This window comes from Mytilus californianus, unplaced genomic scaffold (assembly GCF_021869535.1).
Source record: "Mytilus californianus isolate M0D057914Y unplaced genomic scaffold, xbMytCali1.0.p SCAF_4, whole genome shotgun sequence".
NCBI lineage: Eukaryota > Metazoa > Mollusca > Bivalvia > Mytilida > Mytilidae > Mytilus > Mytilus californianus.
In genome coordinates this window covers 38,733,954-38,760,001 of record NW_026262690.1, presented here as the reverse complement: position 1 = coordinate 38,760,001, position 26,048 = coordinate 38,733,954, and the positions used below count along the sequence as shown (strand labels likewise).

Below are 26,048 nucleotides of genomic sequence, written 5' to 3'. Positions count from 1 at the left end.
ACCATAGACTCTTGCTGACCTCTAGATGTCTTTTTAGTTCGTCTGACCGTATGCTATTATAAGATTTTACTATAACTTGAAGTTTGTCGTCTGTTAACTTGCAAAAAGATATGCTCTTCGAAACCACTGATTAGCTAAGAATTTATACAATTAATCATTATGGTGTCCATTAACAATCCATTAAACATAAATGTCATTTCTATAAAAAAAATATTCTAACGTATGTCTTGAAACTTATACAGAAAATCAGACAGGGGCAAAACAGGTAGGACTTTATTGTCACCCCCTCCTTAACAGCCAAAAAAACTATCACTAATTTTCAAAATGATATGCAAAATGATTAATAAGGTTTTAAAAAATCGCATGTAAGGGTATTAACACATACAAGGAATACATTGATGGTTTCAGTATCTGGGCAATGTTGAGAAGTCATGCCAATAGAAATTTGAAAAACATTTTATCGGTGTCCGTGTGTTTGGCCTTAAGTGTTTGGATTGTTTCTATTTACTCATAAAACGAATCAATATTTATGTTCGATGTTGTACCATGTATTGACAGTGTTTCAGTTTTGTAAACAAATTACACAGTTGTGTCAAATCTATGAAACTGCAGTAATTAGATAAAATTTTGGTTCAAAAGCAAAAATGATTAGAATTCCGAGATCATTACTAAAAATTCAGGCAATTTTTTTTTGTGATGATCGTTTTTATAAGCTATTAGGGTTTTTGAATTTTATCTTGAAACTAGTTGGAAACCTGTTAACAGCAAAATTAATAAATAAATCAATTGTGATTTACAAATAATAACATGCGTAGCAACAGATGAAATTGAATAGCCAATTCGCAAAGAAATCCTCCTGGCCTCCCCTAGAATATCAAATAGTCGTCCCCTCATAGTTCGTGGACTATACTGTGGTAATGTGATCTCAGAAATTATCACAGGACCAAAGAGCTACGGAACTGCAGCTAATGTGTTGGCACCTCACTTGAAATTTTTGTGCATACACTTTCTTAACTTAATTTATAAATCAAAATTTTAATAGAAGGCCAAATATTATACTATTTACTGAAATAATGTCGTCTACAAATAGTACAGATCTCATAAATTTATGTAAGTTTATACGAATTATAAACAAGCGAGTGTGTCTTCCTGAATAAATTCTTTTTGTTTTTGTTGTATATATTGTATATATATATGTTTATGTATTTAATGTATTATATTACATGTCTTCTCTGTACCTATGTATTTGGTGATGGGAATAAAGATATATATATACCTTCCAAATACCGTTTCGATTCCTAACATCACTGAAGAGACATTAATTGTCGAAATCCGGATATGGTGTACAAATTTTTGCACCTCATGTTTGACCATCTTTTCCGCAAGTTTATTGTTTTCTGTTTGGTAATAATTTAATAATAAGATCTGTTTTGTTACATCTTGTGATCCGTTTATTTTGCAATCGCCAATGGCAGTCAGCAGGGTTTAAGAACATCAGTTGTTCGACCTGCTAGTCAAATGCGTTTTGTTAAAATATACTTTTTCACTCATTTGGTCTTTTGGAAAATGTTGTTTGTGCTGTATTTAGATCCCTCTACCAAGAAATTTGTTATGCATGCACACGTATAAAAATTGCGGTTTTTATCCAACGCAATCATAGGTTTGAACGTTGTTTTCAATTTAGACTTGTTTATATTTTTTCGTTTGGGCTTGTATTATATTTGCCTTCGGGTTTATATGATCCGTTCATCCTATCTTGACTCTTTCAAAATTCAAGAGTCTATCCTAAATTGAGGTAAATTATATGGCCTTCCAAATACCGTTTCGATTCCTAACATCACTGAAGAGACATTAATTGTCGAAATCCGGATATGGTGTACAAATTTTTGCACCTCATGTTTGCGGTATACCATCTTTTCCGCAAGTTTATTGTTTTCTGTTTGGTAATAATTTAATAATAAGATCTGTTTTGTTACATCTTGTGATCCGTTTATTTGGCAATCGCCAATGGCAGTCAGCAGGGTTTAAGAACATCAGTTGTTCGACCTGCTAGTCAAATGCGTTTTGTTAAAATATACTTTTTCACTCATTTGGTCTTTTGGAAAATGTTGTTTGTGCTGTATTTAGACCCCTCTTCCAAGAAATTTGTTTTGCATGCACACGTATAAAAATTGCGGTTTTTATCCAACGCAATCATAGGTTTGAACGTTGTTTTCAATTTAGACTTGTATATATATATATATATATATATATATAACTGCTGTCGTGCTTGAACAAGTAAGACATACGATGTACTAGGATAATCAATACCGAGATACCGAACTCCTTCAAATTACCATAGAAATACAATTAAACATGAGCCTGACAATTGAAGCATAGAAATAATGGCCGTTATATCTATAATTGTAACATGAAGTATTTCAAAACACATTTCGGAACAAGCTCTTTAAAGATAAAACTGAATGCCAAAGGCTCTTTCTCATGTCTGTACCATAACGCTAAATCGTTGTATATGTGACAAATATAATTGATTTATTATAGCTAAAAGTTGAATAAATACAGCCACGAAAATACACAAGATCTTGGAATCTGGTTCACCAAAATGAATGCTTAACTAAAACTGCAAAAAAAAAAAAAAAAAAAAAAAAAAAAAAAACAATTAACGAACTTGCTGTAAATTGATTTTCGTCCATCCCGGTTTTTCCCTTTCTATCTGCGCTGTGCGATTGTCGAATAGTGTCATGGTTAAGGTCACTTCTTACGGAAAAGCTGCAAATTAGACGGTATGGGAAGGCAATATAATACATTTCTGAAGATTTGGATAAATTAAAACATTCTATTTCAATAGAAAATCTATGTACATATATTCTATAGTATAAATTAGAGATATTCAAGTATATCAAAAACATTTTATCTTTTTAGTTAAATTTGAAGGATCATATCGGATATGACTTTAAAATAAAATAACTGATAAATCAGCCAACAATTAGTCGGTGGTATGATGTACATACTACACAGAATAAAAAAATAAGAAGATGTGGTATGATTGCAAATGAGACAACTCTCCACCAGAGACTAAATTCTAAATGACATAGAAGTTATCAACTATAGATCACCGTACGGCCTTCAACAATGAGGAAAACCCATACCGCATAGTAAGCTATAAAAGGCCCCAAAATGAAGTGGTTATGAATGAAATTATCAATTTAGATGTACATAGATTTTCTTTTAATGTGTTTTAATTTACCCAAATCTTCAGAAATATATTATATTGTCTTCCCATGAACAGAAGTTCTTTAATTATGAATGAAATTATAAATTCTTCTACATTCAGGTCCGTGTTCTCAACAGAGAGTAAAATCGTAAAGAATTATATCATTACACCGCAACTTATGGCCTCCTCTAATCATTTGAATGTTCCTACTGTCCTACTGTGTATTGGGTACCAAATCTACACGCACACAAAAACGCGGTTAAATATCGTTTCATCTCGACCTCTAGTAAGTGTTATACGACTAATTTTCGATGCTGTTAATTCTTTCCTCAACTACTTTCAAAGGAAGATACCATTAACTAGTGTAATAAAGCAAATGAAAATATAAAGTCTAACAATTCTGTGGATGTTTTATATAAATTACGTCCTTTTGATCGTCTTTCGATTGACAGTTTTGATTTTTCGACTCTCTGTACTACACTTCCACACAATTTTATCAAACAAAAGTTTTCCTATTCCATTAAAGATATCATTAACTTGTGTAATAAAGCAAATGAAATTAAGTACAGACAATTCTGTTAATGTTTAAGATACACTACGTCCTTTTGGCGGTTTTTCGATTGACAGTTTTGATTTTTCGACTCTCTATACTACACTTCTAAACAATTTTATCAAACAAAAGTTTTTCTATTCAATAAAATGGTCGTTTTAAAAATCTGCTTGCAAATGTATTTGCTGCAAAAGAGAGGCGAAATATACCAAAGGGATATTCAAACTCATAAATTGAAAACAAAGTTACAATGCCATGGCAAAAAAAACGAAATGCGGGGGTGATATTAGGTGCTCCGGAAGTGTAAGCAGATCCTGCTCCACATGTGGAACCCGTCGTGTTGTTTATGTAAGTACAAACTCAGTGATACGTCTAATTCAGTAGGTCACATTCGAGGCGAGGAAAAGAGGACGGGATATTGGTTACAACAATTGGAACATATCCGTCGTCATCTGTTAAAGATATTCCATAACGGCCAACCAATTTGTGATGAATTCCGTAAAATGTTCGAAGGGATGATTTCAACTTCACCACTTGGAACTCTTTGTTCAACAGCTTTATTGTTAGCAGCAATCATCTATCAAGGAAACCATGATAGAAAATGCATGCTTTGGAATATCGTATTAAACGGGAGATATATACTTCATATGCAGGTGCTGCTGGAATGTTGCTACATAGAAATGGAAAGTTCACAATTGGGAAGCTGAAATCATCTCTTTTGGCGTAAAGTTTTGTTCTCAACCGAACCTCATTGTCAATTTCTTTATGTAAGTCAAGATAAGAGGCAGACTTAATTTTATTTGTTGCATCCTTTATTTCAAGTTCGATGGGATAGATGCGTTCAACATATTTACCAAATTTGAATTATTTAGTGAGTGGACATCATCTCTATAGTGGAACGTGAAGTTAAAAGATAATGCCAATTTCTTTTCATTCTTCCTAAGAATCTCTTGTATGAAGTCACCCTCATATGAATAAAGGAACAAGTCTGCAAGAAGAGGAGCACAATTGGTTCTCATGGATTGCCAACTGTTGTTGTTCCAAACGTAACAAATATGTTGTCGATCAAGAAATCAAGCAGCTTTAGAGCATTTTTTGTTTGAATCAGAGTGATTTTTACAAAGTACGATTTATCCTTCCCTAAGACAAGATACTTGTTATTACGTTGGCCATTACTTTTTTATGAAACAAAACAGGACCAATTCTTTCAATCTGTTTTTTAGTTTGGAAGTGTGAATACTTGTGTAAAGTGTAGAAAAGTCAAAAGTTTTAATACTTTTGCAAGAGGGAAGAGATTTAGATTGAATGTAATCTAACAGATCTTTCGAATTTTTTAGTATCATCATCTATTTCATGTCTTCATGTCGCCCCTAGAGTAGGTAGTTTCACAATAACTTTAATAACTCATATAAAGCCTTTTTCTGTTATGAAAAAGATGGATATATTAGATATACTTACTGGAAGTGTGATGAGATCACTTAAGCTTAGCTGTAAATTTTCTCAATGACAACATATGTGAACGTCTCGGCAATAAAGTTAATAGATAGGCTGTAGGTATCCCTATGGGCATCAATTGCACCCCTTTAATATCAGACTTGTTCCTGTATTGTTATAAATTACAGTTTATGTCCCAACACAATACAGATCCCTCTAAGTTCCACTAAATTGATAAATTCACCAACACTTACCATTATCTTAATGATTTTTTTTTGTAAATAATCAAGCATTCTCTAAATTTACTGCCGTAATTTACCCGAAGGATGTTACTTTAAATCAATCAAATATAAACAACAATAACTGTTCTTTCCTAGATTAAGATATTTAAGTTTCACACGGGAAACTTTACAACAAAAGGGAGGATTTTCGTTCCCTATTGTAAATTTTCACATTTTAGACAAAGATGTTCCTTTGGCAACATTATACAGTGTTTATATAACACAGCTCGTTTACTATCAGTCTGATTAAAACCAGGATAGGAATTTTTGCTGTACCTGTGTAAGAAACTTACATACAGGATTTCACATACTGATTTTACGGTGATTTTGATTATTGAGCCCGTTAATTTAGATACGATCCATATAAACTTTTTATGTTCTTTAAATAAGCTTATTCTTAAAGGTTACCATTTTAACATGGTAATTAAAACTTTGAATATTGTTTTTTTGTCTCGACTTGACAGTCAAAAAGCGAGGTTATAGGTATGTTGTTTCCAAAGTCGTCAACAATGTATTTGCTTGTGATTAGGTCTAGTTTATGGTGAACCACTAGTGGTAGGTCAATGATATTTAGTATGCAGTTGACTTAGCATTGGCACATCTCATTTCCATGGAGATTATTTGGCCCTGCCCCCTCAGTCCTGATCTATTGACTTTGAAACTTTTGCTTAGTTTACATGTATTAGTTTGTGATTAGGTCAGTTTAAGATGAACCACTAATGTTAAGTAAATGATATTTAGTATGCAAATGTATTGGCATTTGCAAGTCTTATTCCATGGAGATTCTATAGCCTCACCCCCTCATCATGGTTCATTGACTTTGAAACTTTTACATAGATTGCAAGTTAATGTTTGTGTTTAGGTTTGTTTAAAGTGAACGATTTATGATAAGTCAATGGTATTTGGTATGCAGTTGTCTTAGCATTGGCACATGTTACTTCAGCTATGGTTCATTGACTTTAAATATTTGCATAACTTACATGTTAAAGTATTGCTATTTCAATTCCAACATTAGCATTATCAAAATAGCAAAATGGCGAGACATATCTCTGTGTTAACAGTTTATATAATTATAAATATTGATTTTGTTATCAATAAATTAAAACATACCTTAATAGGTATTGCTATACAGCAATGAATATACACAGTCCTACATTCTGTCAATACATTTATTTTGTATTTTTTTTTCTCTGACTGTTTATGATGTCTTTACACTAAATCCATTGGATGTGGATTGATTGATATTTTAGTCTTCTATAACAAGGAATTATTTGAATTTGGAATAATTTTGAATTCTGGAAAATTGATAAGAAATTGATGATGAAAACTAACCTAATAGAAGAGGGTTAGCCATGTGGGCATGGCAGAGATTAATTTCACTGATATTTCAGTATGAACTAACTAACCCCCCTTAGCCATGCATGCATGGCGAACTCTCCTAAATAGTGTTAGTTTTCATCATATATTTCTTATCAATTTTCCAGAATTCAAAATCATTCCGAATTTAAATAATTCCTTGCTTTTTTATTAGTGGTTATTAGCTTTGAATTAGCTTTCAGAAACTGCCAGTACTCTCAGATCTGAATTTTGTGTCTTTTATTGTTTTTGTTGGTTGTTTTTTTGTGCTTTGTATCGATCTGATGAGTTTGCTCTTTTCTAATGATTTTTATAGTTTGTTCTAATGTTGTGCTGTTACACTAATGTCTCAGGTCAGGGGAGGGTTTGGGCACTCGCAAATATATTTAATCCGGTCACATTCTGTATGTGCCTGTCCAAAGTCAGGAGCCTGTAATTCAGTGGTTGTCCTTTTGTTGCTATATATCAATTTTGTTTTTCGTTTTGTACATAAATCAGGCTGTTACTTTTCTTATTTGAATTGATGTACCTTTGTCATGCCAGGGCCTTTTATAGCTTGCTTCTGGTGGAGAGTTGTCTCTATTGGCAATCATACCCCATCTTCCTGTGTATATTAATGCTCTTTTAACTTAACAGAACAATTTGACTAAATCAAGCAAATATATTTTCAACAATACTTTATTTATGTTAATCAACTTTGTGCGTCTTATTATTTTGAGGGTTACACACATAAAACCAAATATTTAAAAGCATATTAATGTTGAATTATTTTATTTTATACTACATAATTATGACGACATGATCAAAACTACAAAATATGTTCCAATGAAAGTCCAAATGCCAAGGATAACATAATTTCTCAAATATTTATTGAATTTTTTTACAAGTGTCTATAATTCAACTGGTACCATCATTTACTTTTTCCATATAAAATTATTACATCCCATAAAAAGATGCAATTCTGAATAGAAACATCATAAGGCTCAATTTCAAGATTAGTTCAAACAAACCCACTAATGTGTGGGGAGAGGGCTTTTCAAAATATTTCTGCCTTGGTTTGATCATTTGAATATAAAGACATGCCTATTATGAACAAAATCAACCAATGTCCCAAACTTAACATTAGAGGATGAACTATCACACAAGGTATTACATGGGGATATGCACTGTACAAAAAAGCTATAAATATATCAATCATATTTATAAATAATTTAATATGTATTCAATGTCCTTATACAATGAAAGTTTTTTTCTGTGAAAGTTTTTATAAAAATTGTGAGCCACCTTGAGAAAATCTACTGTCTAATTTCTGTGATTTTTTAATTATAGCTTTTCTCTGTGCATCATCAAATTTATTCACTTGTAGATCCAATTCCCTGTCAAATGGTCTTCTTTCTGCTGGTTTGTCCTCAGTCTTTTTCTAGAAAGAAATAAGATAAATGTTATAGAAAAGGAACTTGAAACTTACAGATAACTTTAATACATGTAGTTGCCCTCTGCTTGTTTAATGTTATTAGTTTAAACCAGGCCATTAGTTTTCCCTTTTGGTTTGTTTCACATGTTACCATCCTTGGGTCTTATATAACTTACTATATGGTATAAGTTATGCTCATAGTCAAGGTCCATATGGTGACCTGCAGTTGTTTGCATTCAGTTGTTTACATTGAGTCCTTTGGTTTTTGGAGGATAGTTGTCTCATTAACAATCATACCACATGACCTTATTTATATATAGTAAAAATTATCTCTAATCTTCAAGCTATCATCCAATATTTTCATTCTTCTTCATTTTACATTAATATTCAATAGATAACAATTTTTTTCTTTAAACTGGACTCACATACCATAATTTAATGTTTGGGTAAACATTAAACTGATAATATTGCTTTTTTCATTATATGGTATAAATGGTATACATTTTTAAAGAATCTGAAGTTAATGTGATATTTAAAATTGAACCTCAAAATGTAATAATCATCAGATATAAAAACTAAATAGTGGCAAAATGTAGCTAGACTCTTGGGCATCATTACAGCTCTTTTCATAATGCTAGCAAGACAAAGGTTTGTTTGGCTTGCTTGCTTTGTTTGTATCAATGTTTGCTCAAGCATTGTAATTAAGATTGACATCTGAAAACAACATAAAAAGGTGGATTTAAACTTGTATACATTATATTTAAATTTGATTGGACATTATCAAATAGTCAAATTTACCTATACACAGGTTTAACTCCACCTACTTATATTGTTTGCAAATGTCAATCTTAATTACAATACTTGAGCAAACATTTTTACAAACAAATCAAGCAAGTCAAACAAACCTTTGTCTTGCTAGCATTAAGAAAAGAGCTGTAAACAGTAATCAGCTATTGGTAATAAAGGACAGGTTTTATAAAACTGGTCTTACATTAAAAGTCAAGTATACCTTGTTCTTCTTTAGTTCTTTTTGATGCATTTCTAACAATGACTCTGGCCTATTTGACTTCTGTAAATTAAAATAATATTTGTACATTCTTATGTTGTATCATCAATCCATGTCATAATTCAGGATTTGACACATTACCAGTATTAAGAAATAATTCCTGGGAGCTTAAATTTATACTGATTTTACCACTGGTTGGCCCTTTATGCCAAATCTTTTACGTCAAGCAATAGCTACGTTTAATGATGACATTAACACCGCTTTGACTCAGATCAACTGGTGTAACTCATTCATTAAAGCCTAAGACATGGGGGTATGATTGGAACAGCCCAATTATACAATATATTCGTATTTTACCACCAGTGCAGACTCTAAGTGTTTAAAGAGAGTCATATGAGAATAGTAATATAGTATTTTTAATATGCAATAAATATTCTTTATTAAATAAAAAAAGAATATTATAATCATCATTGTATGATCATAATAATAAAATCATTATATGCAAATTATTTTAAAAATAATCAACAATTTTGATATAATAAAACTATTTAAGATATATAAATAATATTAATGACATATGATAAATATAGACTAGCAAAAGAAATTATCGTATTGCCTGAGCTCTAATGGTTTTAAGACAATGGGACGGCAAACGTCTTCCAAAAAATTGTATTTCTTTCATCATGGTCAACTTTTTTTAGTGAATTCAAAAGTGAAATCAGATAAAATTAAGAAACTTTGATGTCATTATTAGTTTCGAACAATTAAGCACTGAGATCAAGTGAACTTGAAAAAAATTAATCAACTCTTCAGAAATGTATAAATCAGCTAATAACTACAGAAATATGATTTACACATAATAAATAATTATCATAAATCTAAAATTAAAAAGAACTTTTAAAATATCATAAACAATTATAATATTTGAATATCATAGTGAATCAAATAATTGGCCCCAATTACTTGAGTTAAAAATAAAATGTGTGTTTTTCTCTAATACGCCTACCTTTGGTATGTGTACAGATAACAAGCAATACAAAAAGTTCTAGGTTGCAAGTTACAGTATGAAAAGTTGTATTTACAAACTGCAAAGAGATTTGGGACAATTCATATCAGTTCAACAGCTTGTAATTTTGATCATACATTGTTTAATTTCACGATACTGAATCAGTATTATACGCACATCTCTGATATATTTATGTACATATATCTTCCATCTGTATAAGTTTTAATTCAATCAAGAAAGGGAAAGTCAAGCTACCAACCGAAAACCAATTTTCCAAAATGTTTGTTTTTTCAGTATTTAATATTATTATGCCTGGTAATGCAATTTTCATATATGGAAATTAAAGTCTCTATGATATATAAAAAATTGTTCTTTCATGCATATATTTAAAAGTATATTCATGTGTAGATGATCACTTCAAAATCCATGGTTTATGTAGGACCTCATAAAATAAATGTACCTGTAGTAAAATTTTAAACATCTCTGAATCAGTCACATCAATGAATGAAAGGATTGTCAAATATACCAGAACTTTTTTTCTTCTAACCTGCTGTTATCAAGAGAGATGGGGGTTTGTTTATACAGCTTACATTATATTTTTTTATTTCTTTAGACCTCTGTTTATCACTTTCTGACTGTCTAACATCATCATGTGGACGTTTTCTGCTTGCTTCTTCCTGGAAATGTACATGTAGTTATTAATTATCATAAAATGTTTCCACTGACTTTGTAGGAAGTGAGAAAAAAATCAATGAGTTATAAATGTTAAATGATGCTTACTTTAAGTAATGTCACTGCAAAGTATTTTACTATATACATTTGTACATCACTATTAATAAAGCTTGTGATAGAAGAATATTATAAAATCAATTTCGTAAAATTTCAATAGTTAATATTTAGTAATAAAATAAATGCTTTAGCTGTGTTGGAAATATGGGCAAATATGATGAACTATAAGCGACAATTTCAATCAAAGGACATTTATGATATTAATTTGGAACAAAGCACCACCATAAAATTTACTCTTTAGTTGTAAAATATGGCAGAGACATATATATATCATAGGTTTGAACGTTGTTTTCAATTTAGACTTATATATTATATATATGTATACTACTTTCAAATAAATAATGTTTCAGATATCTTTTTTACTTTTGCTTTCTTTTCCCTGTCTGCTGGAGTATCAGTCCATCCTGATCTATCTGACATATCTGGGCCAGCTTTTGCTCGGAAGGTGCGAGCCTGTAAACCTAAACTCTGATTTAGCTCAGCAGAAGGTAGCTCCATCATCCAGGATTCTCGAGTTATTTTTTCTTCTTTATTATTCTAAATTAACAATATCATATGAAATGTCAGTATTTAGTTTAAAACAATAAAAAAAAGAAAACCTTTTCCAATAAGTATTTTTTAGCATTTTTACAATTTTTTGCTGGATAGTATCGATGTGAAAAAATTATAATGGGTTCAACGGCACCACGTGTCTCACAAAGTGTAATATTGACTGCCAAAAACTAAGTCCATTTTTCAGCAAAATACCGAAAAATTGAATAAACTGCTTCGCTGAGCGCAGCTGGATACGCCCTCAGAGGTCCAACCCTGAACAGTTGGGGCAAAAATGGACACAATATTCAAGCTTGATACAGGTCTGAATTTGGATTGTAATTAAATTTTTGACATATTATAGGTTTCTGAATAAATGTAGTCAAAGAATTTGACAGTGGATGATCCAGAACTTTTCATAAGGGGGGCCCGCTGACTGACCTAAGGGGGGGCACTCTCCAGTCATGCTTCAGTGATTCTCTATATAATCAACCACATTTTTCCCACAAAAGGGGGGGGGGGGGGGGGGGGGGGGCGGGCCCTCAGGGCCCCCTGGATCATCCTATGCTTGAAATTGGTTATATGAATTGAATTTATATTCAATTAAAGATTTCTTGCTGTTGTGCAATACACTATGCTGTTGTGCAATACTTAGTTAATCTGTTGTAAGACTATAAGCAAATAAAATTTATAAAATTCTAAAGGGAGCTTACATCAATAGATATAAACAATTCACCAAAGTTTCATAAGAATTGCTGAAAGCATTTTTGAGTTATTGTCTGAAAACTGGAAAATCCCCCCTTTTTTAATGAATAAAACCCCATAACTCGGAAATATAAAATAAAAAATTTATAAAATTCTAAAGGGAGCTTACATCAACCGATATCAAGTATTCATCAAAGTTTCATGAGAACTGCTGAAAGCATTTTTGAGTTATTGTCCGAAAATTGGAAAATCCCCCTTTTTTTATGAATAAAACCCTGTAACTTGGAAACATAAAATCTAAAATTTATAAAAATCAAAAGGGAGCTCATGTCAATAAATATAAACAATTAACCAAAATTTCTTGCAAGTTGGTGAAAGCATTCTTGAGTTATTGTCCGAAAACTGGAAAATCCCCCTTTTTTTAATGAATAAAAACCACATAACTCGTAAACGTAAAATCTAAAATTTATAAAAAACGAAAGGGAGCTCACGTCAATAGATATAAACAATTCACCAAAGTTTTATGCAAATTGGTTAAATTCGTTTTTGAGTTAATGTCCGACATGTTGGCAACGGACAACGGTATATCATAATACATCCCGTAAACAGGCGTATAAAAAATCAATCTTTTGTCATCAGATGCTATTTTTTGTTCAGGATGAAGCTTCTGTTAAATATTGAACAAATTCAATTAAGGTTTGAAAAAAAATTAAGTTATTTAAAATGTCTGAAAGTCTTTAATCTAAGATTGAATCTAAATATTACCTGCAAATAAAAATTAAAAGTTCATTTATCAGTTAACATACCTAAGAATGAAAAAAAATGTTTCCAAATATTGATCTGAATATAGTCTATGGACCGTGAAGAATCTTATGTCCATGTTTCATAAAAATTCTATGAACATTTGACAAAGCTATTGTGTCTGAAAAACAGTCAAATACTGAAAATGAAGAAAAAATATTTTTTTCAAAATTTTAATGTAGATACTGTCTTTGGCTCATGAAGAAGCTTTTGTCCAAGTTTCCTAAAAATCCTTGACATCTGACAAGGTTATTGTCCCAAAAACTTTAACTTAGACTGTATCTAAAAGTCAAATGCAATATTTTTTTTTTGGTCTGTGTAATTTTTTTTTATCTTTTGATCATAAAGAAGCTTCTGTTCTAGTTTGATAAACTTCCATGTGTATAAGGTGGTGCCTTAGGAAAGAATTTGAATACTAGTTCCAAACTTCCAAAAAACAATTATGACAGACCACAAACAAAAACAACCACTGGACTACAGGCTCCTCCTGGCTTGGGAAAGCCACATAAACTAAAGAATACTTGTGAGAGTTCAACCCTCCCAACCACACAAATTTAGAACAGACTGTCAGAAGCCTGTAATTCGGTGGTTGCCATTGGTTGCTGTCTGTACTATATGTTTTTCTTGAATTGTTTTGTCATCTAGATTCATTTTCTTGTTTGGTTTGAAGTGTTTCAAATTTTGTCATGTCAGTGCCTTTTATAGCTGACTATACAGTATGGGTTTTGACCGATAGTCGCTCACATCCACATAATCTGGATAATTGGCAGTCTCATTGGAAATCATACCACATCTTCTTATTTTTATATGCAAAATTAGTTAAAAAGAGGCTTGACTCATGCCAATTACGCAAACTTTAAGTTTTAATATTACTTCTTACAATTTATGTAAAAATCACCATGAAAATAAGTCAATACAGAAAATTCTAACCTTTCCTTCCAGTCTGTCCCTCATTTGTCTTGCTCTTGATTCTATTTCTGCTGCTGTACTTCTACTGGCATCTCCTCTTAACATTTCAGATGGCATTGGTCCTATCACATCAGTATCATCTTCATTATCAGAGTTATTTCCCTTTAAAATGAGTTGAGGACCAGTACTTTGTAATTTATTAGCTGTTAAATGAGGTGGCAAGCAAGGCCCAATTACTGATGATTTATTTGAAGTATTTCCTTTATTTTTTAGTTGAAAAGGCAGTTTTGGACCTATTGATTCTTCATCCGAAGAGTCACTTTCAGGATTATCAATCTGTGGGGGCATTGCTGGTCCAATTATATCATCCACATTATGAAGGTCTTTCATCAAATGAGGCGGTAAAGAAGGTCCAATAGGACCTGCCACTGTTGGTGGTAAGCTAGGTTCAATTTCATTTTTGGAAGTTCTTCTCAGATGTGGTGGCAGCTCAGGTCCAGCTACTCTCTCACTGTCTTCAGTCTTTTGTAATCCTGAAAAAAAATTCAACAATATCAATTAATATCTGAAAACCACCAAAAGCAAGAGTCTGAAGTGCTCACCTGGCAACGCAAAAATATGCCATTGTGCTATTTATTTTCATCTTTATTGCAATCACTTTCGTTATATCAACCCCAATAAGTTTCTCTTTACATATCCGATTTGAATGATTCAGTCTTTATAATTCGCTGATCGAAGATAGCTAAAGGCCTAGTCAATAAAAAATAGGCAATTAATTATTAGGAATTAGCTTAGGATTTACCTATCTCGATAACAATAAGCTACCAGCTGATTGGCTCTCTCATCCAGGGAGCACCAATCAAAGTCCTGGATTTGTGACATGTTTTTATCGTTAAGAGTTCAGGTCCTTGCTAGTGGGAGGGTCGATCACAGGGATGGCTTGAATATTCAGGTTAATACATTTTATCAGAAACTTGTACATTTTCCCTTTGATCTTACTGCCTAATATTTTTAAGATCATGGACAGGACTTGATACTCGAAAATATTAGGCAATGACATCATGTATCAGTGCAGCAACGTCACCTGATCAAGTTCATCCACGTCAATTTATCAATGAAATGCATGCGACTTCATTCATACAAAAGAACAACTACATGTATCCCAACGTTTTGTACGCATAAAAGTAGTTTTACTAACTATTTCATTTCACTTCATATTCTCAACCAAAAAAACATACAGTTAATACAAACTGCCAATAAAAAGAATAATGGCATTTTATTTTTTTATATTGACTTCATCAGCTCGAATATCAGCTTGGACAAACAGGCTCGCTTGATATTCTTGCTGATAAAGTCAGTATCAAAAACAAAAATGCCATTATTCTATGTACATGTATATCATTTGAGCATAAAGCATGAAGGAGTAAACCTGCACATCATGACAATTTGTGCCTCAAGATTGAAGATTGAGTATACTAAGGTATATACACCTTACAGCTATTTAGTCCAATCCAGAAAAAAACAGTCACTCAGACAACTGTGTGTTTGGGTCAAGTAATGCAAAAACAAAGGTCACCAGTAATGAGCTGAGGGAAAAAAACATTCAGAAAGTGAACATTTTAAAATTTTGATAGTTTATGATCTAATTTTTTTAAACACAAACTTAAGTAATAAAAATGCTTTGTTTGAAGTGTTTACAGTGGTTTAAACATGTCTCTTTGACAAGTTTATGCACAATACATTGTTTAAACAGGGCCCCAGATATCAACAACTGGATTCTGAAGTCATGAAAAAGCTGTGAAATTTCAGAACTTATGCATGGGGACAGGAATAAATAGTGATAAGGTGTATTATACATTAAAAGGAACTTTTAAACTCTGCGGCGACTACGCATGGTGACATTACAAATCTAGTCCCCAAAGGCTATATACAGTAATTTGCAATCAAATCAGATGTGTTACGGTTTAAATTATTTACAATGTGTACTCCAGTATTAATGTGTAGTCTGTAGCCCTGAGCTGAAATCTTCAAAGGATTCCGATTCAGCAACCTTGGCAGGTAATGTATCCCATTCCATGATTGTTCTTAGAAAGAATGAGTTCCTGTAGACATCACTGGTGAACCTCTGTTGGTAAAAGTTGTGTCCACCACAAGTTCTACTGTCACAACCTTTGAGGTAAGTACTCTTGTTGATGTCTATCAGCTTGTTCTGATAACAATAGAGCATGCATAGCGTATTATCACGGTGTCTTGTCTGTACCATGATACAGCTAGTCTTGCAAGAACTGACAGGGAAAGAGTGCCATGCCTATCTCGATGATGTTTGTGTACTAGGCGTCAGTTTTGACAATCATTTGGAAAACTTAAAAGCATGTATGGGACAGATTCAGGAAGTACAACTTGAAATTGAAACCAAAAAAGTGCAGTTTATTTCAGCAAAAAGTTAAATTCCTAGGAAAGATTGTCAGTGTTGAAGGGTTTAAAGTCTGACAATCAAGGAAATGTCTAAGCTGTTAGAAATTGGCCCATTCCAAAGAGTAAAAAAACATACAGTCCTTTTTACAAATGTTATAGGTTGATGAATTACCATCAGGACCACATACCAAAATATTTCAGTGTAGCAGTACCTCTCAATGACATTGTAAGACTTAAAGAACCTTTTATTTGGCAAGAACGACACCAACGAGTATTTGATACATTGAAGTACAGTTTGATTGAGGCAGTCATATTACAGCTACCCTAGATCACATGTTACATACATACTGGATACAGATGCTTCTAATGACACCATAGGAGCTGAACTTTGTCAAGTGCAAGATGGAGAAGAGAAAACATTAGGGTTTGCAATTCATTATATATAAGCTACTTTTGTCTGTCAGTTTGCACCATTAGCCACTAGTCGGATGCCCCAGACTAGTAAAATATTATTCAGAATAGTAAGCTTTTGCGAAACTTTGTTTAGACGCATCAGAATAGGAAGCTTTTGCAAAACTTTGTTTAGACACATCAGAATAGTAAGCTTTTGCAAAACTTTGTTTAGATGCATCAGAATAGTAAGCTTTTGCAAAACTTTGTTTAGACGCATCAGAATAGTAAGCTTTTGCAAAACTTTGTTTAGACGCATCAGAATAGTAAGCTTTTGCAAAACTTTGTTTAGACGCATCAGAATAGTAAGCTTTTGCAAAACTTTGTTTAGACGCATCAGAATAGTAAGCTTTTGCAAAACTTTGTTTAGACACATCAGAATAGTAAGCTTTTGCAAAACTTTGTTTAGACGCATAAGAAAAATGTTGGAAAATTGGATTTCGGACTAGTAGTTGTAAAAGATCTTGGTGCAGACTGGTCTGATCACTGTACATGCTTTAAGTACTGAGAAGAACTTTTAGGCATATTGCATTTACCCAACAGTACAGACATTATCTTTTTGGACAACTCATTTTTCTTTCTTATTTGTATTTTTGGCCTATTAATCACTATTCTTCATATTAAAGCACCTCCGTATTCTTTATTCTTATTTTTTTGGTGCCCATTTTTCTCTATTCTTTATCTTTTTGCCAAATTTTGGCCCATTTTTCTGTTGTAATAGTATTATTATTCCCTTTTCTGTAAATCCAGACCATCAAACATTGGTTTAACCTTTATTGTTTTATTTTAGGTACTTGCCTGGTGGTAAAGCTGGACCATATTCACCGCCTGACATTTCTTTTAAATTGTGATAGGATAATCTCTGGTCTAGTTTCACTTTGCATCCATCTTGTAAATCGTACCAAGTTTTCTTTAAGTCACAATAATTGATTGGTCAATTGAAAACATTTATCCAATCATATTTCATCTTACATGTGAAATAGACTTCCTGTTTTGATTTAACACACGTGTTTTTGGAAACTGTAAACAAACAAATATGCCTAAAAATAAAGGTGGCGGAGGAGGGAAGGGTGGTGGAAAAGGAGGAAAAGGAGCAGAAGGTGGTGGAGATGAAGGAAAACAAGCAAAAGGAGGAAACGCTGTCAAAGTATATACAATGTACAACCTGGGACCTAGGGATTGTATAGTCCGAGATTACTCTGACGTCCAACGGCTGTTTTGCCAGACAAGTTGGGGCCGTGCAATAATCCTTCTTTCAAACATTCCAGTCTATGACAATATTTTAACATTGATAAAATAATAGTAAAATAGATAGGAAATCTTCCAAGCTCTGTTATCTAAATGTTTTAGTACAATTTCCTTGCTGCAATGCTGGGACCAATAGATTATATATTAATGTCCCAGATACAAAAGAATTTTAAGTTGACATGCAGTTGTTTCATATAAAAGTTATTTATTTTAATGCGACATCCATGAACCTGAATCCATGACAACTTGCCCCATTGCCAAATTGTCCTGAACCAACTCGACCCAGTAATACACCTTATCGCTATTTGTCCACCATTACTGAACATCACAAAGGTACCCGAAAAATTATGACGTCACAATAGAAAATATCTGATGCCACAATGGAAAATTGATTGTTGTATGACGTCAAAAGTTCAAGCGGTGCAGATTTTCGGGTCAACTGACGCAGATTTCCAAATAGCGATAAGGTGTATATTAAAAAGGGTTTAAATCCTGCTGAATTACATGTAAGACCTACATGAAGCTGCAACTAGCCCACTAACTAAAAGAAGTTGTATCCCACTGTTATAAAAGCAAGCAAACTCCCTCATTATTTAAGCATAATAAAAGGAGTTTAATCCTGCTGAATTCAGACCAGAACCAACTTTCCTTTGCATTAGTGGGGCGAGTTGGCTGGCTTTTTATACATTGAGATTAAACTCCTTTTTATAAGTGGGGTGAGTTGGCAGACTTTCATTCATCTGGATGAAACTCCTTTTCAAATAGTTGGATGAGTTGGCAGGCCAAAATTCAGCTGAATTAAACTCCTTTTCATTAGTGGAACTGATTTGGCAGTGGCGTCAGTTATTTTTGTCTCGCCTTGACGGAGTCAAAAAGCAAGACATAGGTATGCTGTTTCCGGTGGTGGCCGCATCGTCAACGATGTATTAGTGTGTGATTTAACTAGCTAGTGGTAAGTCAATGATATTTGGTATGCAGTTGAATTAGCATTGGCACATCTCATTACCATGGAGATTATTTGGCCCCGCCCCCTCAGTCATGGTTTATTGTCGAGCCTTCGACTTTAGTTGAAAAAGCGAGACATAGCGATCCTACATTCCGTCGTCGTCGGCGGCGTCCACAAATATCACTCTGTGGTTAAAGTTTTTGAAATTTTAATAACTTTCTTAAACTATCCTGGATTTCTACCAAACTTGGACAGAAGCTTGTTTATGATCATAAGATAGTATCCAGAAGTAAATTTAAAAAAAAAAAATTCCTGTTTTTCCATATTTTACTTGTAAATGGACTTAGTTTTTCTGCCAGGAAACATGACATTCACTCTGTGGTTAAAGTTTTTAAAATTTTAATAACTTTCTTAAACTATCCTGGATTTGTACCTAACTTGGACAGAAGCTTGTTTATGATCATAAGATAGTATCCAGAAGTAAATTTGTTAAAAAAAAAATTTCTTTTTTTCCATATTTTACTTATAAATGGACTTAGTTTTTCTGCCAGGAAACAATACATTCACTCTGTGGTTAAAGTTTTTAAAATTTTAATAACTTTCTTAAACTATCCTGGATTTGTACCAAATTTTGAACAGAAGCTTGTTTATGATCAAAAGCTAGTATCTAGAAGGAAATTTCGTTAAAATTTGTACCTGTTTATCCGTATTTTACTTATAAATGGACTTAGTTTTTCTTCCAGTTAACATTAAATACAGTCTGCAGTTAAAGTTTTTAAAACATTTATTAGATTCATAAACTATCCTGGATTTATACCAAACTTTGACAGAAGCTTCTTACAATCAAAAGATAGTATCTAAAGGAATATTTTTATTGATTTTTTTCCTCATTTTTGTTGAGCCTGCAATTAACAGCAAAAGTAGGCTAGACACTGGGTTCCATGGAACCCTTACGAATTTTTGACTTTGAAACTTTGCTTTGTTTTCATGCATTAGTTTGTGATTAGGTCAGTTTATGGGGAACCACTAGTGGTAGGTCAATGATATTTGGTATGCACTTGTATAAGCATTGGCATATCTCATTTCCATGGAGATTATTTGGCCCCGCCCCTTCAGTCATGGTCTATGGACTTTGAAAATTTTGCTTAGTTTTCATGTACATGTATTAGTTTGTGATTAGATCAGTTTATGGTAAACCACTAGTGGTAGGTCAATGATATTTGGTATGCAGTTGTATAAACATTGGCATATCTCATTTCCATGTAGATTATTTGGTCCCGCCCCTTCAGTCATGGTCTATTGACTTTGAAACTTTTGCTTAGTTTACAAGTTAATGTTTGTGTTTAGGTTTTTTTAAAGGGAACGACTTATGAAAAGTCAATGGTATTTGGTAGCAGTTGTATTAGCATTGGCACATCTCATTTCCATATGTACAAAAAAAATGTATATGACCACATGATTTAATATTGATTGATTGGTTGGTTTTTAACACCACTTTCAACACTATTGTGCTATTTCAGTTTTTATTGGTGGAAGAACTGTCGTGCCCGGAGAGAACCACCGACCTTCAGCAGGAAAAGTGGCAATCCTAGTAAATTAAGATTGGAGTCGAGCGCACCTGCCACATATGGGATTCGAACTCACAACCTCAGTGTTGACTGGCTAGTGATACAGTAGTTCAACTACTTAGACCACTGCATTTTATTGATAAATTGATGCAAATGGACATGAACATGCAACGTTACTGCACTGATATGTGATTTCATTGCCTAATATTTTAGAGTATCAAGTCCTATCTGTGCTCTAAACAAATGTTAGGCAGTAGGATCAAAGGAAAACTATACAAATTGCAGTTAAATGTAGATCTTTAAATTTTCATTAGAAAAAACTTGTATAATCATGATAATAGTCCCATATGATCTCAAATATATTATACTATGAAGATTTTCACTTCTAACAATTTAGATTATCTGCAAAAATTTAGATAATTCTAAAAGATATTATCATTGATAATAAGGGTGAAAACACCCAGATGCAATCCTGTTTCTTATCTGTTTGTATTACTCAAAGTGGATGTATTTAAATAAGAAATCTCAGAAAATTTAAATGTATGTCTGTGCATTTTTTGTGATTTCTTGAGTAAACTGAAAATGGTAAAAACATAACATCTAATACATCACAAAACATACACTTAATAAAGCAGGGGATGTATATTAGATATATGTTTGGAGTAATCGGAGTGCTAATGATACATCGTAAAATAAAACACAGCTTTATTGTGGTAAAAATTAGATTTTTTGTTTTGTTTTAGGTTAGACACATTCTTTGTGAGAAACAGTCAAAATGTTTAGAAGCTATGGAAAAGTTAAAGGGAGGGATGAAGTTCAATGAAGTTGCAGCTACATATAGTGAAGACAAAGCAAGATCTGGGGTAAATTAAACAATATTTTACACACATCAGGATTAAGTTGAGTGCTGGTGTTTCCTCACAGTATCACATGGTGATTTACTATGAAAGTCACTCCTTTTTTCATTGAAGATAATATGACATGTGAGTGCTTTTACTCCAAATAACCAGCAGATGCCTTATTTCATATTGCACCAAGAGTAGATACTTTTATAGCTGTGGTTAAAAATTGTAAAACTAGACAAAAATTAAAAAAAAAAAATGAAAATGTCTACTTGGTTGGATAGTTTTTTTGGACACCCAAATTTCAATCCTTATTCATCTTTAGTTTTCTTTGTAGTTTTATGTGGACTTGTTTTTTTCTCATTTTTGATTTGGCAATGTTATTGTTACTTGTTTAATTTAGCATGAAATCATTTTGCATTTTACGATTAAGTGTCTAATCTACTGAAGACAATTTCACGCATGCATAATGATATTACATAGTAAATAAAGCACACATGTAACTCGTGAAAACATAATTAAATTAAGTTTTAATTTTTAAATCAGAATTGACGATTGTCTTTGCTGAAAAGCAATTAAATATTGAAGACACTTATCATGGAATTTTAATTTCTTTATGATGTTAGTTCTGGGGTTGTGATCAATGTCAGGTTTGAATTAAAAACACAGGTAAAAAGTGATTAGCGATCATTAGCCAATATTTCCCTGAGGCATTAATATAGTTATTAGGAGGGCCCTCAGGATTATCAAACAATACTGGAGTGGCAGTTTTATTACAGGAAAGGGATCACAGAACAAAAGCAAGTGCAAAATGGCGATTATGAAACCCGATCTCAATGAGATGACCGAAATTACTTCTGTCAAAAAAATAAATTTGTCCTAAATCCCAATCTTCCATTTAGGACAAATAGCTTTCAGTTTAGGTCATGACTGGCAAATATGAAGGAATCACTGAAGCATGACTGGAGTGGGCCCCCTCTTAGGGCAGTCAGTGGGCCCCTCATTATGAAAATTTCTGGATCCGCCACAGACTACTACTGTACTGAAGGCAATATCAAATATATCTCATTGATTTTTCTACACCAGTTTTATGCCAATCTTGTCATTAGTAAAATAATTTCTTGTTTCAAGTCACAAAAATACAGGAGCACCGTGGTGCATAAGCAATCTTATAGATTTGTACTAGAAGAAGCAATTTGTGTTTGGTACTTGTACTGCTTTTTTATAATGGTATTTGGGATGAAGACTGTATAGTCTTTTATCAATTAATGTCAAATGATGAAAAACCAAAATTTTGCCCATATTTCAGTCTATTAATTGCTGCTGTGATCTAAACTTTTGACAAATTCACCTCAAAATCAATAGTCTTTTTCACTCCAAGGAATATTATCTTCCAAGATTGGTTAATGTCTGATATATATTATAAAAGATATCAAAAGATATTAATTGGAAACCAAACTTTCACCAAAAAATTAGTCTATTTAATTTTATAAGCACCTTGAACTTTCAGGCACGTAGCAACTCGTACGCAAAAATGCATATGCCTACACATCGTACATTTGACAAAAATAAAAATATGGTAAATCTAGTAAGAATAAAACTAAAGTAATAAAGTAATTAAAAAGTAAACATTGCTCAACTTACTATAGCTGTTGGAGACATAATCTTTGATGAAAATGTACAATGTAGATGATGCCCATGTTACAAAAGAAGAATTTCAATCGGAAAATTCGGAGATGGTTAGCAAAGTGGACGAGAGATTTTGATGACATTCCTAACAACTTACAAGAAACATTAAATGATAAACAAGGATTTATACCCGGGAATCTTTAATATACTTAACGTATTTGCATGTATGCCGGTCTCGATGGCAACATTGGCTAGAGGTATAGGGGATGGTTGAGATCTCATAAAAACATGTTTAATCCGCCGCATTTTTGTGCCTGTCCCAAGTCAGGAACTTCTGGCATTTGTTAGTCTTGTATGTTTTTTTTTATTTTGGTTCATCTGGGCTTGGTCTATTAAACATATACCGTGAAAAACAAATTTCAGCAGACACGGTTTTGGACATCTTCCAAAAAAGAAAGAAAAGGAAATGATCCTTGATTTTTCAGAAGTACCTGTTTGTTTTTCTCAAATATTTTTTTTTCAAAAGTAGATGTGTTACTTATGAAAATAAGATTTCTGTGAGGTCATTTTAAGTCCAAGGAAATTGCCAGAATGCAGATTTTGCACCATTTACCCCAGGCCATACCCCCTGCAGTATGAATTCTTCCTCCAGCATTGAGTACACATCATGTTGGCCTGACTTTGACCAATCTGATTAAATCAGATCTTTTACTCTTACATTGATTGACAGGTAAAATGAGAAAAAATGGCGTAGGAGTTATATTATTCAATTATTCACAATATTTTGTACAAAAAGCCGTTCATGATATTTTCAATGTTTTCATTGTTTCTTTTCTGATTATTTGCAGGGTGATTTAGGTTGGATGATCAGAGGAAGTATGGTTGGTCCCTTTCAAGATGCAGCTTTTGCTCTCCCTATAAGCTCTCTGGGAAATCCTAATTACACAGACCCACCTGTCAAAACTAAATTTGGATACCATATAATAATGGTTGAAGGCAAGAAATGATGTATTGGTGAATTTAGACAACATTCAGCACGAACTTACTAATTGATCAATAAATGATGCAACTCCTCATCAAACAATCTGTACCTCAAATATTTACATTATTAGTATCTGTAATTTGGTTTAAAATATGTTGAAAACTGCCACTTATTAGAATGCTTTGCAAGTTTTACCATTTTCTGGTTATGAAAAGTTAAGATAACTTTACTATTTTATGTCTGTTATTGATGTATGGATAGCTGATATGCAGCTCCTCCTCAGACTAACACAATAAGCACTTATGACCAATCATACTACACAGGCAAAATAGAAATCTTTGTGTAAGTAGTGTAGAAAAGATTAATTCCATCTTATTAAAGTTGTATTATCATTATTGGTTATCTTAAAAAAATCTTGGATACTAATGAAAGATTATTATTGTGCAAAATCAGTGATTAGAATGTATGGTTTTTGTCATATTGTTGTGTATGATGTATGGTTGTTTGTTCATGATTCCTATGTTTTCTATATACTTATTTACTATGTATGCATTTATAAAACGAAAATAAAAATTAAAAAAAAAGTTTAATGAATTGTTATTGATTGATTGGGGCCTGGTTAAAGATGTGTTAACAGAGAAATGGAATTAACATTAGTGCATTTTAGTTCAAAGTACCATTCATGCAATAGTTCTATATGTTTTTGGGGTCAAGCCTTCTTCGATTATATTATAAGAAATTCCAGGAATCACACTTTGTTGTGTGATTGCAATTTAGCTGCTATCTGTCAGTGTTTGTCACACATCAGTTGAATATTGGAATAGAAAAGTAGAGGCTACAAGAATCATGTGTCGCTCAACTGGCTTTTTTGCATAAAATGATACAATATGATAAACTATTTGTGTTGTATGGAAACTTTGGATGTCACTACATTTGTATCTTGTCCGGCTGGTAATTTTGGCTGGATCAAAATGAATATTCTGCAAGACAAAATGCAGGAAACAATTGTGTGCAAATATGCTAATAAATTTTGTGCGGCTAAGGAGCCGAAAAAAATAAACATGCATAGCAACAAATGAAAATAAATAGTCAATAATAAAATTTAGCAAAATTAATCAGCAGGACACGATCTACAAATAGGTCAAGGCTTAAATTGTTAGTTGACTCCTTATTAGAGTTATTGCCTTTGAAGGTAATTAATCTTTACACTAAATCCATTGGATGTGTACTGATTGATATTTTAGTCTTAGATGCTTGATTTTTTTATTAGTTGTTATTGGATTTGAACTTGCTGTCAGTAACTGCAAGTACTCTCAGATCTGTGTCAATTGTTGTAGGATGTTTGTTGATATTTAGGTGTGTCGTTTGACCTTTTTTATCTACAACGATAGAATGCTGTCTCGCATTTGTATAACCATTTCCTTTAATACTCGGTATGTTAAGCAAACTGGAATAATTGTATTGTTATGAGTCTGTATGATTTGTTGTCCAGACTCCTTTTTTATAGTACGAATCAATCTTGAATATGTACAACTATTGGCTTTATTGGTGTTCCTTCTTTGTATTGATTTTTTTCGTCATCAACATACTGCTTTGGTCTCATTATACAGGCCAAAACCAGCAATGCTCAGGCCTATGACTAAGTCAATGATATAATCTAATTTGTAACATTATGTTACAATTACATATTACAAGGTTTCGTAATGTTTGCGTCACAACTTGAATGTCAATTGTCTCTGTTGAGTTCTCTAGCATACTCAATAGACAATTTACTGAGTCCCATTATACTGGTTTATAATTAAATTGTCGTCAATGAATCAGTCCAACACACTTATCCTTTTATCTAGGTATAACTGAACCCTGTCATCACATATAATTCTAAAGAAAATGAGACAGACCAGATAAATTTCCAAAATCAAAATTGTTCTTTGCATTTGCTTAATCCTCTGAGCTTCCAGGCGGGCCTTAGACA

The 26,048-nt window shown here is 32.5% G+C and overlaps 2 protein-coding genes and 1 long non-coding RNA gene across 3 annotated transcripts; 1 reads left to right on the top strand and 2 right to left on the bottom strand.

Moving 5' to 3' along the window:
• Positions 1-7,589: 7,589 nt before the first annotated feature.
• LOC127698293 (GPALPP motifs-containing protein 1-like) lies at positions 7,590-17,777 on the bottom strand. Its single transcript, XM_052201689.1, has 6 exons — positions 17,660-17,777; positions 14,018-14,529; positions 11,414-11,587; positions 10,852-10,938; positions 9,259-9,318; positions 7,590-8,255 (listed from the first exon to the last, which is right to left on the bottom strand). The coding sequence occupies exons 1-6, from the start codon at positions 17,694-17,696 to the stop codon at positions 8,100-8,102; spliced, it is 1,026 nt and encodes a 341-aa protein (XP_052057649.1). The 5' UTR covers positions 17,697-17,777; the 3' UTR covers positions 7,590-8,099.
• A 68-nt stretch (positions 17,778-17,845) lies between these two features.
• LOC127698301 (peptidyl-prolyl cis-trans isomerase NIMA-interacting 4-like) lies at positions 17,846-24,666 on the top strand. Its single transcript, XM_052201699.1, has 3 exons — positions 17,846-18,008; positions 21,367-21,486; positions 23,943-24,666. The coding sequence occupies exons 1-3, from the start codon at positions 17,898-17,900 to the stop codon at positions 24,099-24,101; spliced, it is 390 nt and encodes a 129-aa protein (XP_052057659.1). The 5' UTR covers positions 17,846-17,897; the 3' UTR covers positions 24,102-24,666.
• On the bottom strand, positions 18,891-21,360 carry LOC127698320 (uncharacterized). Its single transcript, XR_007980791.1, has 2 exons — positions 19,752-21,360; positions 18,891-19,367 (listed from the first exon to the last, which is right to left on the bottom strand). It is a non-coding gene; the product is annotated as an uncharacterized LOC127698320 (long non-coding RNA).
• Positions 24,667-26,048: the final 1,382 nt, after the last annotated feature.

Excerpts from the sequence above, each read along its gene's own strand:
- LOC127698293 (XM_052201689.1), bottom strand. The coding sequence starts at position 17,696 with ATGTCAGGCGGTGAATATGGTCCAGCTTTACCACCAG. Across the intron at positions 14,530-17,659 it reads TGGTCCAGCTTTACCACCAG|GATTACAAAAGACTGAAGAC; the intron begins GCAAGTACCTAA and ends ATTTTTTTTCAG. Across the intron at positions 9,319-10,851 it reads AAGAAATAAAAAAATATAAT|AAGTCAAATAGGCCAGAGTC; the intron begins GTAAGCTGTATA and ends TTTAATTTACAG.
- LOC127698301 (XM_052201699.1), top strand. The coding sequence starts at position 17,898 with ATGCCTAAAAATAAAGGTGGCGGAGGAGGGAAGGGTGGTGGAAAAGGA. Across the intron at positions 18,009-21,366 it reads AAGGAGGAAACGCTGTCAAA|GTTAGACACATTCTTTGTGA; the intron begins GTATATACAATG and ends GTTTTGTTTTAG. Across the intron at positions 21,487-23,942 it reads AAGACAAAGCAAGATCTGGG|GGTGATTTAGGTTGGATGAT; the intron begins GTAAATTAAACA and ends GATTATTTGCAG.